Raw genomic sequence first — 16,424 nt, forward strand, 5'->3', positions numbered from 1 at the left:
CTACACCTATTACTACCAGTTACATATAGACTTTCAGCAAGTTATTGTATTACTGTTGGTTACAAGGGGAATCTGTGTGTTGCCAGTATTACTATTAGTTATCGGTGAAATTTCAGTGAATTACTATTAGTTACTGGTGGAATCAAAATTCCTCCCACCTCTCGATTTCCCTCTGCGAATCCTGTCCCCACCCTCGGTTTCCGCTCTTCACCACCCTCGGTTTCGTCTGCTCGTGGGTGGCCTCCTAGTTCTCATAACTTCTCACACAGCTGCTGGCACAAAACCACCAATAAAGATACTCGGCTACAGGGGACCCAACCTTTATATATAAGTTAACTAAATGCAGTAACATTCGTAGACGTCACGCGATCAGGCATCGCGTGATCAAACCTTGAGGAATACCTCCAACCAGTGTTGGCAACCCTACTTGGAATGGAGGCCAAGGCAGCGTGGTGCAGATGAAAGCCTGAAATCTTTTAAGAAACCATGGAATGCCTGGCTTCTTCTGCTCCACCACTGTAACTTGTGGAGGTTTGGCAGAGACCTTCGTTATGCGCATAATAAACAGGGTTTCTGCCAAAATTAGTTTGGCGGAGCAGGAGAAATCTCAAATAACGCCCCCCCCTCTCTCTCATTTAGATGCAGCAATGTGGGGACTGTAGGGTTGTTCTGAATATATGAATTCAGATGCGTTCAATGGCTTTCCTCGTCTATAGAGTATCTTGTGAAAAAGAATGGCCTGATTAGGTTTTAGCTTCATGTTGTTGGTGGTTATCCAAGCTGTCCGTGAACCCACAGAATTGATCGATGTCACGTAACATTCAGGAAGATTACACGTTCTGGCTTCCTGCTACAACACATTTACGTGTTCTTGTTTCTCCGAATATGGGTCGGAGACAAGGTCCTGCCTTTTGTAGATCATGGGTGGAGCGAGGAGTCGGAGCAGCCAATGCACGGCAGACAGGAAATAGGGGGTCGACCAGCGCCACATCGCGGTGCAACTCTTCGATTTCGTATGGGGGGTGGGGGGGAAGATGAGACTTTAATGCGCCACGAAAAAGGTCGCAGATGAATTCGGCAAAGTTGAGCTTCTTGTTGTGCGCCGCGGTGAGCGCTGTCATTTGCTTCTGTATCTACATCACCAGTAAAGTCAAGAGCCCCGTACCCCAGGGCTGGAAGTTTGACTGCGCCGAGTGCGGGGAATACACGGGCGAGCTGTGCACGGCGCTCTTCGAAGGGAAGCCGGCAGCCGCTGTCATCGGAGCCGAGTGCGAGCAGATCCACCGGCCGGCGGCGAGAGGAGGCGCGGCGGTCAACTGCTCCAGGCTGCTGGCTGCCCATTCCTACATCACCGCGACTCTGTCCCGGGAGGAGGCGGACTTCCCCCTGGCTTACATCCTGGCCGTCCACAAGGACCTGCAGACCCTGGAGTGGCTCTTGAGGGCTATCTACACGCCCCAGAATGTCTACTGCATCCACGTCGACAACAAGACGTCGGCGGACTTCAGGCAAGGGGTGCAAGAGTTGGCCGGCTGCTTCGACAACGTGTTCTTAGCCTCCAGAGCAGAGAATGTGGTGTACGGGGGGTTTTCGCGGCTGCAGGCGGACATCAACTGCATGGAGGAGCTGGCGCGCTCCCGGGTCAAGTGGAAGTACGCGATTAACCTGTGCGGACAGGATTACCCGCTGAAAACCAACAGGGAGCTGGTGCAGCACTTGAAAAAGCAGTGGAAGAATAAAAACATCACCCCGGGCATCTTGCAGCCGGACCACATGAAGCACAGGACGACCCACGTCTACAGGGAGTACTTCTCCCCGGGCGAGTCCTACGTTATAAAGACACAAGTCAAAAAGACGGGGAGCGTGCCCCACGGGCTGAAACTTTACTTCGGCTCCGCTTACTATGCTCTCACCAGAGAGTTTGTGAACTTTGTGCTGCGGGACAAGCGGGCGAAGGACTTGCTGCAGTGGTCGAGGGACACATACAGCCCCGATGAGCATTACTGGGTCACCTTAAATCGCATTGCAGGTACAGTATCGTGTGCAGGCAAAGGGGTGCCGACCTCGTGGTTTAGCCAAGTTGTAATAAGAGAAATCTCTCGCAATGTAGATACACCTTCCAACTAAGATGAGGACCGTCAATGAAGTGTTGTTCGAATCAGAGATCCTATTTATAGAATCAAAGTATGCTAGCGTGAACTAGTCTAAACTCGCACCCCAAATCCTATAAACTTTTTCAAGAAACTATTTTATTAACGTTTTAAAAGAATTTATGGTATCTGCTTCAGCAACAGTTTGACAGAGAATTCCAGATTCGAACCGCCCCCTCAGTAAAATAATTTATTTCTAATCTCTCCTTTAATTCTTTTTGTGGTTCCATTAAATTTTTGTCCTATTTTAAGATTCATTTTTGCCAAATGTAGGAGCAAAAGTTGTAATTTTGTGTCGCTTTGTTCATTTAAAAAAAAGTACCAGCTCATAAATAAATGTATATAAAAAGGGTTTCAGAGATGAGGAAGAGTCAAGTTTTTTTAGGCCCTGGCTTCTTAACTAGCCAGTTGTATTTGTCAGAATGCATTGGCATTACTCAGTTTCTCTGTAACCATGAGTTTATATTGAGTTCTGATTAACAGCCAGTCATCTGCAGGCCTCTGTGCCTCAGTAACTGCTGATTTGCTGCTCTTACTTCATACGCCCTCTCACTGAATAGTGACTGTGCACAAGCTAAATCAGCTTGTTCCCTTTGATCCACAATTGAACAGAATGGTGTTCCCACTGAGCGAGCTTCCAACAAAGCACCGATTTCAGCTGCGTCTCTGGCATGCATCAGGTATCGGTCCTTCCCTGCCTTCAATCAAACAAACCAACCATGGTTGCAATGGCATGATACCTATTTAGGTTAACAAATACAAAAGTAAAGAGTGCACACTTTGTCCATTAGATACAGTTTCTCACTTGATTGCTGCTAGCACTGTTACCATAGTGAAATGCCCTAGGGTGCTTCACATAAAAGGGGGCAACAGATACCGAACAGGAGTTATAGGGAGGAAAGAGTGGTTGAAGAGCGGGGCTTTCAAGGTGGTTCTTTATGGCATGGGGAGATGTAGCAAGATAGAATGGTTTAGGGAGCGAATTCCAGAGTAGAGAGGCATGATGCCTGAAGGCTGTGTCACTGAGTAATTTATATTAGATTCAGTCTTTGATACTGGAGGGAGCCTTGTTCCAAAGTACATACTTTTATTATTATAAAAGAAACTACAATACAAGAAGTAAAGAAGTTAAAATACAACAATTATATTGATAATGTATTAAATAAGACATTGAGATATAACCTGCTAAACATCAACAAGGTTTTGAAGTGATCGATCTCGAATGACCTTCTAGCAACACTTGAGCAGTCCAACCTCACTTAAAGTATAGGATATTAGAACATTTCTCTAAGTCTACCTTGTATACATTAATCACTCATTATATTGAGAGCTTGAGCCTGCTTTTTGTGCCTGTATGCCAATTAATTTCAATGTTTCCCAAGCCAAACAACCACTTAACAACTCCCTTATATTCCACAGTAGGCACAAACAATCAACCAATAGTTCCCATGCTATGATCCCATAAACATAAGGTAACCACAGTAGACAGTATGTCTTACGTAGGTTTATAAAGGACAGTTGCACAATCTGCTGACAATAACAACTTTGAAACTAAAAGGTCTATTCTACAGAAAAGCCTGAAAGAAGTAATTTTCTCACCATCACGGAGTGTGGAGCAGAGGGAGGAATGCAGAATAGGCCAGAGACAGAAAAGCAAAGATACTAGAACATGGGGTTGGAGAAGATCACAGTGGTAGGATGGGATGAGGCCATGTAGAGATTTATGCATTAGGTAAAGCTACACGAGAGAGAAGCAATGCATGGGGGGGGGGGGGGGGGGTGAAATGGCTTTTTTTTAAAAAACATTTTCACATTTCGTTTTATTTCAGGATTAAGTGTTGGTAGTCTGGGTTTTTAGTTTGGTGTGTTTTTATTTTGGAGTTGTTTTGTGAAATTTGTTTGAAGGAGGTTGACGGCAGCTGTTCGATCCCTGACCACATGACCTACCTCACGATTGTCAAAAATAGTTACATTAAAAAGCGATATCACAATGCTCCTGAATTAAAAGTAATGTTCTTTGTCCCACTGAATAGCATGACACTCCTGCTGTAGTGAAATTACTTCCTGCTCATAATGAAAATCTAAATGCTAAGAATTCATTTTCTGGTCCATAAAAAACATTGTGCACACTTTACAATGGAAACTAAATAATTCACCTTTTTGGCTTTCAGTTGAAGCAGATTAGGCTTTATTTGCTGAGGAACCCTCTTTGTGGTCAAATCTAGTTTGCCTCCAGGGCAAGTACTGTTTTCCCTGTTTGTATTTTTAACCCCTGTTAGCCTGGGGGAATTGGCCTCTGCACTAATGGGAAGAGACAGACAAGTCTACATAATGGGAAGAATAAAGAGAAGCTCCAGTCTATGGAACCATACTCCATAGAAATTAGGAGAAAATTTGAGATGGAGGGAGGTAGAAACTCTTATGTGGCAAGAATGGCTTCAATATAATGAGATTCCACTGTATAAAAAAGATATTGTCCAAGGACCCACTGTATAGCAAAAAGATTCAGCTTTTGATATGACCATCAGAGCATTCCAAAAACTCCCATCACAAATAGATTGTGAGCCATCGGCTTTTATTAGGCCCTTTGGGGATTATGTTCCGTGTAATACAAATACAAAGAAGACTGTTTACGTGTCCTCTTTTTGTATAAACCAAAAACAGACATTAAACAAATAAACTGTAACAAAAAGTCCAATAACCCCTAAACAAAACTTAACCAATCAAATTAAAATTTGGTTATTTAAACCGACTATGCACTCCAGTCCCCGCGGCGCCCACCGGTCACGAAAGAGCTCGAGCTCGCCGGCGGACACCGCGTGCTCCATCTCTAGGGCCACCCGGCCGCGAACATGGCTGCGGAAGAGAGGGAGGCAATCCGGCCGGACGACCCCCTCTGTTTACGTGTCAGTGTATTCAAGCAAACGATACAACATAGTATCAACATGAATGCCTTATAATGTCCTTAAGAGTATGCTGATGTACACACAGGCCATTATTCTATCCTTACTAGCATATCAGTGACATAGACTGCAAGTTTTAGTGTACAATTTATTATTCAGACATTTTTTTGGTGAATTCTGTGCTCATCGGGTGCGTGATTCGAGTGCTGGATAATGGAGCACTCCTACATATTGTAGCCCATGGGATCTTTGTCCTGTTCTGAGTGCTGGGGAATGGAACACTCCCATATCTTGTGGAGGCTGTGGGATCTTTGTCCTGCTCCATGCTTATGAGGACATTCCTCTACTGCACCAGTGTGATTTTTTTTTTCCGTTTCCAATATCAGCCATCCTTGTGGCCTCATTGATTGAGATAAGTCAGTTTGTGCTGTACCTATCCTTACTGAGCCTTTCCCATATAATTTCACATAGGATATTTACACTTTAAAGCAGCTGTAGGATGGGCTGAATTTGACCTCAGGCTCCGGAGCTGAAAGGATCATTTTCCCAGCCCACTATGCCACCCAGTTCTTAACAATATGCAACTCTGTATCAAATGCAGACTTGCATATTTTGTCATGCAGTTCAGTTGTCAAATAATAGAACTCTGTATCAACTGTCTTATTCAGAGAATGTGACCTGGAGTGATTATGGAAATGTGACCTAGTGTGTGTATATGGAAATTTGTTGGTTTACTAGGTTATATTAAAGGGAACCCAAAAGTCTTTTCTAAACACATAAATAGTAAAAGGGTAGTCAAAGGACAGGTGGGGCCAATTAGGGACCAAAAAAGAGATTTTCTTGTTGAAGTTTGTGTTTAGATAAAGAGGAGGTACTTAAAAGGTTGGCAGTCCTCAAAGTTGAAAGTCACCTGGTCCAGATGGGATGCATCCTAGGTTAATGAGGGAGGTAAGGGTGGAAATTGCAGAGGCTCTGGCCACAATCTTCAGTCCTCCTTGGATATGGGGGTGGTGCCAAAGGACTGGAGGATTGCAAATGTTACACCCATGTTTTTTTTTAAAAGGGAGAGGGATAAGCCCGGTAGTGCGGTTGATGATGTGCATATGGACTTTCAAAAGGCATTTGACAAAGTACCACATAATAGATTTGCTAGCAAAATTAAAACTCATGGGATTAAAGGGACAGTGGCAGCATGGATACAAAATTGGCTAAGGGACAGAAAGCAGAGTGTAGTGGTGAACGGTTGTTTTTCAGACTGGAGGGAAGTATACAGTGGTGTTCCCCAGGGGTCAGTATTAGGACCACTGCTCTTTTGATATATTAATGACCAGGACTTGGGCGTACACGGCATAATTTCAAAGTTTGCAGATGACAGAAAACTTGGAAATGTAGTAAACAGTGAGGCGGATAGTAACAAAGTTCAGGAGGACACAGACAGACTAGTGAAATGTGCAGACACATGGCAGATGAAATTTAATGCAGAGAAGTGTGAAGTGATTCATTTTGGAAGGAAGAATGAGGAGAGACAATATGAATTAAACAGTACAATTTTAAAGGTGGTGCAGGAACAGAGAGACCTGGGTGTATGTACACAAATATTTGAAGGTGGCTAGACAAGTTGAGAAGGCTGTTTTTATTAAAAAAAAGAATATGGGACCCTTTGCTTTATTACTAGAAGAATAGAGTACAAAAGCAAGGAGGTTATGCTAAATCTTTATCAACAACAACTTGCACTTATTGTAGCGCATTTAACGTCGTAAAACGTAGCAAGGCGTTTCACATGAGTGTTATCAAACAAAATTTGACATCAAGCCACCTAAGGAAATATTAGGACAGGGCTTGGTTAAAGACGTAGGTATTAGCAAGTGTTTTAAGGAGCGTCTTAAAGGAGGAGAGAGAGGTAGTGAGGTTTGAGGAGGGAATTCTAGAGTTTAGGGCCATGGCAGCTGAAAGCATGCTGCCAATGGTGTAGCGAATGAAACGGGATGTGCAAGAGTCCACAATTGGATGAGCGCAGAGATCTGAGGTTTGTAGGGTTGGAGGCTGTTGGAGATGGGCGAGGCTATGGAGGGATTTGAAAACAAGGATGAGAATTTTAAAATTGAGGCGTTGCTGGACTGGGAGCCAATGTAGGTCAGCGAGCACAGGGATGATGGATGAACAGGACTTTGTGCAAATTAAGATACGGGCAGCAAAGTTTTGGATGAGCGCAAGTTTATGGAGGGCAGAAGATGGGAGGCCAGCGAGGCGAGCTTTGGAGTAGTCAAGCGTAGAGGTAACAAAGGCATGGATGAGGGTTTCAGCAGCATTTGAGCTGAGGAGGGGCAGAGTTGGGCGATGTTACGGAGGTGGAAGTAGGTGATCTTGGTGATGGCGTGGATACGGGGTTGGAATCTCATCTCCGGGTCAGATATGACACCAAGGTTGTGAATGGTCTGGTTCCGCCTCAGACAGTTGCCAGTGAGAGAGATTGAGTCGGTGGCTAGGGAATGGAGTTGGTGGGGGAGACTGAAGACAATGTCTTTGGTCTTCCCAATATTTAGTTGGATGAAATTTCTGCTCGTCCAGTACTGGATGTCGGACAAGCAGACACTGGTTAGGCCTCAGCTGGAGTATTGTGTTCAATTCTGGGCACCACACTTTAGAAAGGATGTAGAATCATTCTGGGCACCACACTTTAGAAAGGATGTAGAATCATATAGTACAGCACAGAAGGAGGCCACTCGACCCATCAAGTCTGCGCCGGCTCTTTCGAAGAGCTATCCAGTTAGTCCTAGTCCCACTCCCCTGCTCTTTCCCCATATTCCTGAAAATTTTTCTCCTTCCAAATATTCAATTCCCTTAGCCAATTTTGTATCTATGCTGCTACTGCCTTTTCTATCCCATGGGTTTCAATTTTACTAACAAGTCTAGTATGTGGTACTTGTATCAAACGCCTTTTTGAAAGTTCAGATACACATCAACTGCATTGCCATCATTCACCCTCTGTTACCTCGTCAAATAACTCAATCAAGTTAGTCAAACACGATTTGCCCGTAACAAATCCATGCTGGCTCTCCTTTATTAGTCCATGCTTCTCTTAGTGGCTGTTAATTTTCTCCCGGATTATTGTTTCTAAAAGCTTCCCCACCACAGATGTTAAACTAACTGGCCTGTAATAGCCAGTTTTATCCTTCTCCCCCATATTTGAACAAGTGTGTAACATTTGCAATGCTCCAGTCCTTTGGCACCACCCCTGTATCTAAGGAGGATTGGAAGATTGTGGCCAGCACCTCCGCAATTTCTACCCTTACTTCCCTCAGTAAACTAGGATGCATCGCATTTGAACCAGTGACTTATCTACTGGGTGACTAATTACTGCCAGCCTGTCTAGTACCTCCTCTTTATCTATTTTTATCTCATCCAGTATCCCAGCAACCTCCTCGCTTACCATAGCTTTGGCAAAGTCCTCTTCCTGGGTAAACACAGATACAAAGAACTCATTTATTATCTCAGCCATTCCTTCTGCCTCCACCAATAGTTCTCCATTTTGTCCCTAATCGGCCCCACTGCTCCTCTGACAACCCTTTTATTGTTATGCCTATAGAAGACCTTTGAATTCCCCTTTATGTTAGTCGCCAACCTATTCTCGTTCTGTCGCTTTGCCCCTCTTTTTCCTTTTTCACTTCTCCTCTGTACTTTTTATATTCAGCCTGATTCTCCCTTGTATTATCAAGCTGACATCTGTCATATGCCCCCTTTTTCTGCTTCATCCTACTCTCTAACTCCTTTGTCATCCAGGGAGCTCTGGCTTTAGTTGCCTGCCCTTTCCCCTTCATAGGAATGTACCTAGACTGTACCTAAACCATCTCTTCTTTAAAAGCTGCCTATTGCTCCATTACATTTTTGCCTGCCAGTCTTTGACTCCAATTTACCCAGGCCAGATCCCTCCTCAATTCACTGAAATTAGCCCTCCTCCTGCTAAATATTTTTATTCTAGATTGTTCCTTGTCCTTTGCCAAAACTAATCTAAACCAAGGCCTTGGAGAGGATGCAGAAGAGATTTACTAGAATAGTACCAGGGATGAGGGACTTCAGTTATGTGGAGAGGTTGGGGTTGTTCTCCTTAGATCAGAGAAGGTGAAGAGGAGATTTGATTTGAAAACATTTTTTACACAGCGAGTTGTGATCATCTGGAATGCACTGCCTGAAAGGATGGTGGAGAGAATTGGATAAATGCTTGAAGTGAAAAAAAAGTTACAGGGTTATGGGGAAAGAACAGGGCAATGGGATTAATTGGATAGCTCTTTTAAAGAGCCGGCACATGCATGATGGGCCAAATGTCCCCCTCCTGTGCTGTATCATTATATAGTTCCATATTGTTCTTCAGTAATCAAAACAGGCCCATGAAATTGGTCCTTTTGCCCCCATTTTGCACCTGAGAAACATGTGAAACGAGGCCCAATTTTGCCCTCACTTCCACTTGTTTAATCTGAGACATTTTAGGTAGCTTAGATTACTAATGTTTCTAAATATATATTAAAGACAGTCAAACCTAGAATGTTATTGGAAACTGAACACAGTAGATGTATGTGTCAATAACTCAAACAATTATCTGCAAGTGATCAAGTTCAGCGTAGTGAAAGAATTTGAAATTCACAATTCAGTGATTCTGGTCATGTTATATTGATCTGCTTAGTTGATGCTGGTGGGGTAAGCCATTCACTGCGCCACTTCTGAGGTCTCTGATTCGGCATTATGCGCACTGCGGTGTATTCAAATCACGTTTCCAGGAAATTTTGGAGTAAGTTCACAACAGGAAGTTCAGGGCACAAAACATCATCATTTATGGCGTAAGTCACCAGACCCAGGAAATTCTGGGCTATGAAATACTGCCGCCTTGTGTTAGCCAGATTACACATAGCTCTTGGCACCCTGTCTACATGCTTATTGCACACAGTAGTGCTCTCAACCTCCAAATAAATTGGAGTGACCTGCAGACCTGAACAGATGAAACAGCTAGCTCATCTCACTGCTAGGAGAGCAAGCGCTATAAACAATGTGCACCCACCTACCTATTCAAGTGCTGCCCATTCAAATTCTGGCACCGCACTTCTATGACCTTTCCGAGCACATTTTCTGGTTCTTGGACAGGAAAGTGGCCAAGGATACATCACCCCAAAATGGAAGGTAGCGTGAGTCTCAACAATCCAAAACTACTTTTAGGTAGGGGGTCATTCCACGAGCATGGCCTTTCCCCCAAAATTTATAAATGGAAATAGAGGTAAAGGTTCCTCGACCAATCCCACTGCACAGCATCCCCTTCACGCACGGCCAGCTAGATACAAAAAACATTGAATAGTATCACTAATCCAGGCCGCCTAGAGGGATGTCTGCACTGCGCTGATAGCCCCAGGATCTGTGACAGCTGTATCACACCTATGGACTTTCAGAAGTTCCTGCTGCAAGTGACCTCAGAGCATAGTATCAGAAGGGCATTACTGAAATAGCTAAGCTACTCTAGAAGAACCAAATCACATCCTTCCAGCAGCTGACTGACAATTCTACATCCCCAAGGATGTAGGGATCCTGTGCCCAGATCTGACACTGCCTCTGAGACCTGACAGCATTACCTAAATTTCAGTGTGAACTGACCCATGGCACCCCCACCCCGCCCTTTACAGCCACATCTACCTCTACTCAACACTGGTCGCTATTTCACCAGATGATCCAGAAAGCTAGTGTAAATCTTGGGAACATGACCTGAGACACTCACTACCAAGAGAACAATGGGGGGAGGTACTGAGGCTGGTCATCACAACCTCAACCTGAAGTAGATTGAGGGAGGCCCAGCTCAAAATTCTCACCGCGCGTACGTCACCCCAGTCAAACTTCATAAATTCCACTTGCCACTGTCCGATGAGTGCTGGCGGGACATAAGGACACACTATGTACATTCTGATCTTGAAGTGCTTCAAGCTCTTCTAGATGGAGTTTGTGAAGGCCACCAAGTCCAGAATTGGCCTTGCCAATCCACAAGACTCACCCCTATGCCTACTCTGTCTACTGCTAACGAGGCTAGGAATCCTGGTCAATCACAGGCTATCCGCAACTTTTACTTCAAGTAGCAAGAAAGTACATCTCTCTGCTCTGATGCAACCTGATTTCCCCCTACAACAAACCTGTGTGCAAAGAACCCATGGAACATCTGCTAAGCAGAGCAAGTGATGCAGCGTGGGTGGGGTCCCCCTTCATGCAGGTCCACCCACCACAAGTACACAGATCGAGGGATCCGTAGGCCAACCAATAAATACAGATTACCACCTCCCGCCAAACTCCTTACCTTCCTTGGGTATCTTGTGCCCAACAAGAGCTTTCATTTTCCCCCTCCCCAAGTGATCTGAGCCTTCTGTCAAGAAGAGACGTTGAATCCTCCGACTAGAAACCCTGCCTGTGTGAACTGTATTAGCTATATAAAACCCTCATTGTTTGTATCTGTCACATGCAAAGCAGCCTGTGCTCTTGTTACTTTGTATTCTACACTGACCTGAGAAAGCACGTAAACTTCGTACAACTTAATAACAAAGTAAAATTACATGAATGAAAAACAAATTGGAGTGGCTAGAATGTATAGCCTGTTTCAGTTGGTTGCATAAAGCTTCTTTCTTGTTGGCGAAGAACTCATGCAAGTAAGTTGATAGAACTGTGCCAATGCACGTTATGATATGCATTGGTTTCTGTGATGCTGTGTTGGTTCCAGCTGTTACACAGCCAGCACATCAGCATATACTGCATCTCCTTGGGTGGGTTTTGACAGAACCTGAGTCTGACTCGGCTGCTTTAAGCTGGTATAAGAAGAATAAAATATAAAATTGCAGACTTAATGGGGCAATCAGCAGTTCCTTGCTGTTTTGAAGTACATTGTCCACTATTGGGGGACAAATTGCTTCTTCAAATCGCTTAAAGCATTTACTCTTTGTAGATATAGGTGTGTGTCAAAAATACCTTCAATTTAGACTAGATGTTTAATTGCCTCCTCATGTTGTAGAGTAGAAAAAAATAGTTTATTTTTCTCCACATTGTATGATGGCTTCAACGCATGTTAATGTTCAGTTCCATTGGTGGAAGAAGTGTTCTGGTGCTTTGACCAAATAGTTATTCTTTCTGTGTGAGTTTGGACTGTTAGTGACAGGGCGGTCTTCAACAATCCTGTACTTATCACACTGCCGCACACATACCCCTCAACCTGCCCACCCTTCTTTGGAGCATATGGTACAGCTCTGACATTGCCTACCCAGTGATTCAGAACATATACAAACAAGTAGGTGTGCCTCAGCCTATAAATGTGGGTGTGAGGATGCTGTGGAGCAGGCATAACCTTACCCGTTGTTCCTCTGCCTCCACCAAAAACATAAATAAGTTTGGATTCCCATTAACCAACCTGTTCATGCCAATATTAAGAACATTTCAAAAAGATGGGAATGGAAACAAACACATGGCATAAAGCTTTGGTAGGAACTAAGTGTTAACAGGGAGTAAAGGTTACCTGGCCCCAACAAACCTGAACCTGGGAATGAAGGTTTTTTTTTCATGGGATACTGACACAAGTACTGGGACAGGAAGGAGCTGCACCAATGGGATGAGAGTCACCTGAACCAGAATGGACCCAGTATCCTTGCGGAAAGGGTAAATAGGGGGCTTGCAAATGCTTTAAACTAGTAAGACGGGATGGGGGAAGGGATATGCAAGAAATGAAACAAGCCTAAATATAAACAAAACAGGAAAGGAGAGCATAGGACAGATTTAAACTAAAGGAGGATATAAATGGCCAGCGAATAAATAAGAGTTATGGAACTGGAGTGTAAAAAAAAATGGTTAAAAATAAAGGAAGAGGAACTGCTATTTAAAATTGAATTAAACTGTTTGTACAGCAATGCACACAGTGTTCGTAATAAAACACAGAAATTGGAGGCAATAATACGCTGCGAGGAACCAGATATAGTAGGGATTACTGAGACATGGCTACAGAAAAATCAGGACTGGGAATTAAACAGTGTAGGGTATAATATATTTAGAAAAGATAGTGGGAAGCAGGGGAGGCGGAGTAGCTGTACTTATTAGAGATAACAATGGCAGTAGAAAAAAAGTGACACAGCCATCAGCAAGACAGAAATAGAATCCACGTGGATAGAGATAAAAGATAATAAAGGATCAATCTTCCGAAAACCGAAACCCTCTAAAAACCGAAGGTTTTTTCGTTCAGCGTAAGTCGTGCGTACGAACGAAAAAACCTTCGGTTTTTAGAGGGTTCCGGTTTCGGAAGTTCGGATAAAGGGTAAGTCGTGCGCACGCCCCCCCGCCGACCGACCCCGCCAGCCCCGACAACCGCCGACCCCCGCCGGCCCCGACCCCCGCCGACCCCGACTGACTTACGCTGAGCGTCAGCGTAAGTTGTGCGCACGACCCCCCCGCCGACCCACCTTCCGAAATCCGAAATTCTCCTTTATCCGAAACTCGGCTGGTCCCGAGGTTTTCGGATAAAGGATAGTCTACCTGTAGTAGGAGTAAAGGGTAGCTATTCAGAGTGGCAGATGGTGGAAAGTGGGGTCCCACCAGGATCAATGCTGGGACCAATATTGTTCACAATTTATATTAATGATTTAGGCTTTAGAATCAAAAACACAATTTCTAAATTTGCTGACGACAGCAAATTGGGTGGGTGGGGTGGATAGTCAATACTGGAGAGGATTGCAACAAATTACAAGACGACATTAATAAACTTACGGAATGGACATATAATTGGCAAGTGTCAGCCGTGGTTCAGTTGGAAGCATTCTCGCCTGAGTCAGAAGGTCGTGGGTTCAAGTCCCACTCCAAAGACTTGAACACAAAAGTCTAGGCTGACACTCCAGTGCAGTACTGAGGGAGAGCTGTACTGTTGGAGATGCCGTCTTTCAGTTGAGACGTTAAACCGAGGCCCCGTCTGCTCTTTCAGGTGGACGTAAACAATCCCGTGGCATTATTATGATGAAGAGCAGGGGAGTTATCCCCGGTGTCCTGGCCAATATTTATCTCTCAATCAACATTGCTAAAACAGATTATTTGGTCATTATCACATTGCTGTTTGTGGGAGCTTGCTGTGCACAAATTGGCTGCCGCGGTTCCTTCATTTACAACAGTGGCTACACTTCAAAAGTACTTCATTGGCTGTAAAGCGCTTTGGGACATCCTGAGGTCATGAAAGGCGCTACTGTATATAAATATAAGTCTGTCTTTTTTTCTAAATGAATTTCAATACGCAAGTTGATTCTAAAAATGAGATCATATATTACTTGGAAAACAAGAATCTAAATGGGGTAGAGGAGCCAAGGGATCTGGGAGTACAAATACACAAATCACTAAAAGTAGCGACGCAGTTTAATAAGGCCATAAAAAAGCAAACCAAGCACTAGGGTTTATTTCTAGAGGGTTAGCATTGAAAAGTAGAGAAGTTATGCTAAACTTGTATCGAAACTTGGTTAGACCACACTTTGAGTACTATGTACAGTCCTGGTTGCCATATTATAAAAGCTATGTGGTGACACTGGAGAGGGTGCAAAAGAGATTCACAAGTGTAGTGTATGTACCTTTTAAGAGGAACTATGTTTTTGAAGCCCCTGTATACTGTAGTACCAGTAGTGACCACTCGGGTATATAAGCCTGTGTAGCGTCTTGTGTTGTTAGTTCACCTCCAGACTTTGTTCAGTAAACACTTGTTAAATCAACTCCTGCATTCCGTGTCTCCATTAACACACGGATCGAACAGTGGCAACGAGTTAGAAACGAACTTACCTGCAATTCGGCAGCACCTCAAGGGGATCGATTCCTCAGACGAAGGTCGAAGCAAGAAAAAAAAAGTAACTTGAAGAAACTCGAAAACAAGGGCCAGGCTTGGTCTCCAGTCTGTGGTTTCCCCAGCTAAACGGGCTGGTGGCAGGTAGTGCACTGATCCTTCCTGGGCTGCGGCGGGCTAGAGCTCGATCGGGTGGCTCTGCAACGGGGCCGGGCAGCGAGTCGGGAAGCAGAAGCAAAGAGAGAGAGAGAGAGAGAGAGAGGGTGGAGCACTCAGGGCGCGGACGGTGCTGCAAAGCAGGTCGGCGTTCGGACCGAGCAGAGGGAGGGGAAAGTCCCAGAGGGTCCGCTCCACGACGGGAACGGTTCTCCAAGTAACGGAGAAACTATTGAAGCGATATATAAAAAAAAAATAGAAATACCGCGAAAAGCTGCAGGTCGCAACGGAAACCGCGGAGAACAGCGTTGGCAGCAGCGGCAGCGGCGGGAAAGCGTGGGAGGCGCCATCTTAACTCGGCGGGGAAGAAAGAAAAGCACGGGAAGCGCCATTTTAGATTTTCAAGATGCCGAAGACTGGCAATATTACTGCTTTCGATAGTGATATAGAAGATTGGACCACATATGTGGAAAGAGTGGAGGTATATTGCAAGGCGAATGAAGTAGCGGATGATAAAAAGGCATCGGTACTTCTAAATCTGATGGGCGCAAGGACATACGGGCTGTTATGAAACTTGATCGCTCCAGCCAAACCGATTGACAAGAATTTTAAGGAGATTGTTGATACCCTACAGGAGCACTTAAACCCAACACCGCTGCTGATAGCGGAACGATTCAAATTCTTCAGGAGGAATCAGCACAAGAATGAAAGTAACGCTGATTACCTCACTGAATTACGAAAGCTGTCAAAGCACTGCCAATTCGGGGCAGGACTGGCAGATTCTCTACGAGACAAATTCGTCTGCGGTCTCCTAAGCGAAGGAACACAGAAAAGACTACTTTCTGAGAAAGATTTGACACTGGACAAGGCTTTCAGTGTGGCTGTATCATATGAAGCAGCAGCAAGAGCCACAGGACTTCGGCACCCATGAAATGACACGGGGTTTCGAGATATGTTATCGCTGCGGCAGATCCACCCATGACCAGAAGGACTGCTGGTTCAAGGACAAAGCATGCAGGCAATGCGGAAAGATGGGACACATTGCACGTGTATGCAGATCTGGAAAGAAACCCGCTGACAGTAAAAAGGTCAATAAGGAAAAGTACAGAAAGGTACAAATGATGACGGACAGTAGCTCCGAAGACCAGAAGAGCGATAGCAACTCCGGAAACAAGAGACTAAGCTGTCTCAAATTACATAATGTAATTGCCAAAGAAGATTACCAGACCATTTGGGTTACCCTCACGATAGCGGAGTCCCCAGTCAAAATGGAGCTAGATACAGGATCAGCTCTGACCGTCATGAGTCGACGGGATTACGAGCGGCTATTTCCGCATATACCTTTGAAAGACACATCCATTATCTTGAAGACATATACGGGGCAGAAAGTATACCCCAGAGGGA

At 44.5% G+C, this 16,424-nt stretch overlaps 1 protein-coding gene across 1 annotated transcript in view; it reads left to right on the top strand.

Moving 5' to 3' along the window:
• The first annotated feature begins 432 nt into the window (after nt 1-432).
• Nucleotides 433-16,424, top strand: part of LOC147117689 (N-acetyllactosaminide beta-1,6-N-acetylglucosaminyl-transferase-like) — a 65,173-nt gene continuing 49,181 nt past the window's right edge. Inside the window, exon 1 of the mRNA XM_085988888.1 lies at nt 433-2,029. Within this exon, the coding sequence (XP_085845014.1) occupies nt 1,069-2,029 (961 nt within the window). The 5' untranslated portion in view covers nt 433-1,068. The remainder of the gene's footprint in view (nt 2,030-16,424) is intronic.

The sequence above is a fragment of the Somniosus microcephalus genome, chromosome 5, assembly GCF_052327205.1.
Source record: "Somniosus microcephalus isolate GS21.2 chromosome 5, FLI_Smic_1.0, whole genome shotgun sequence".
NCBI lineage: Eukaryota > Metazoa > Chordata > Chondrichthyes > Squaliformes > Somniosidae > Somniosus > Somniosus microcephalus.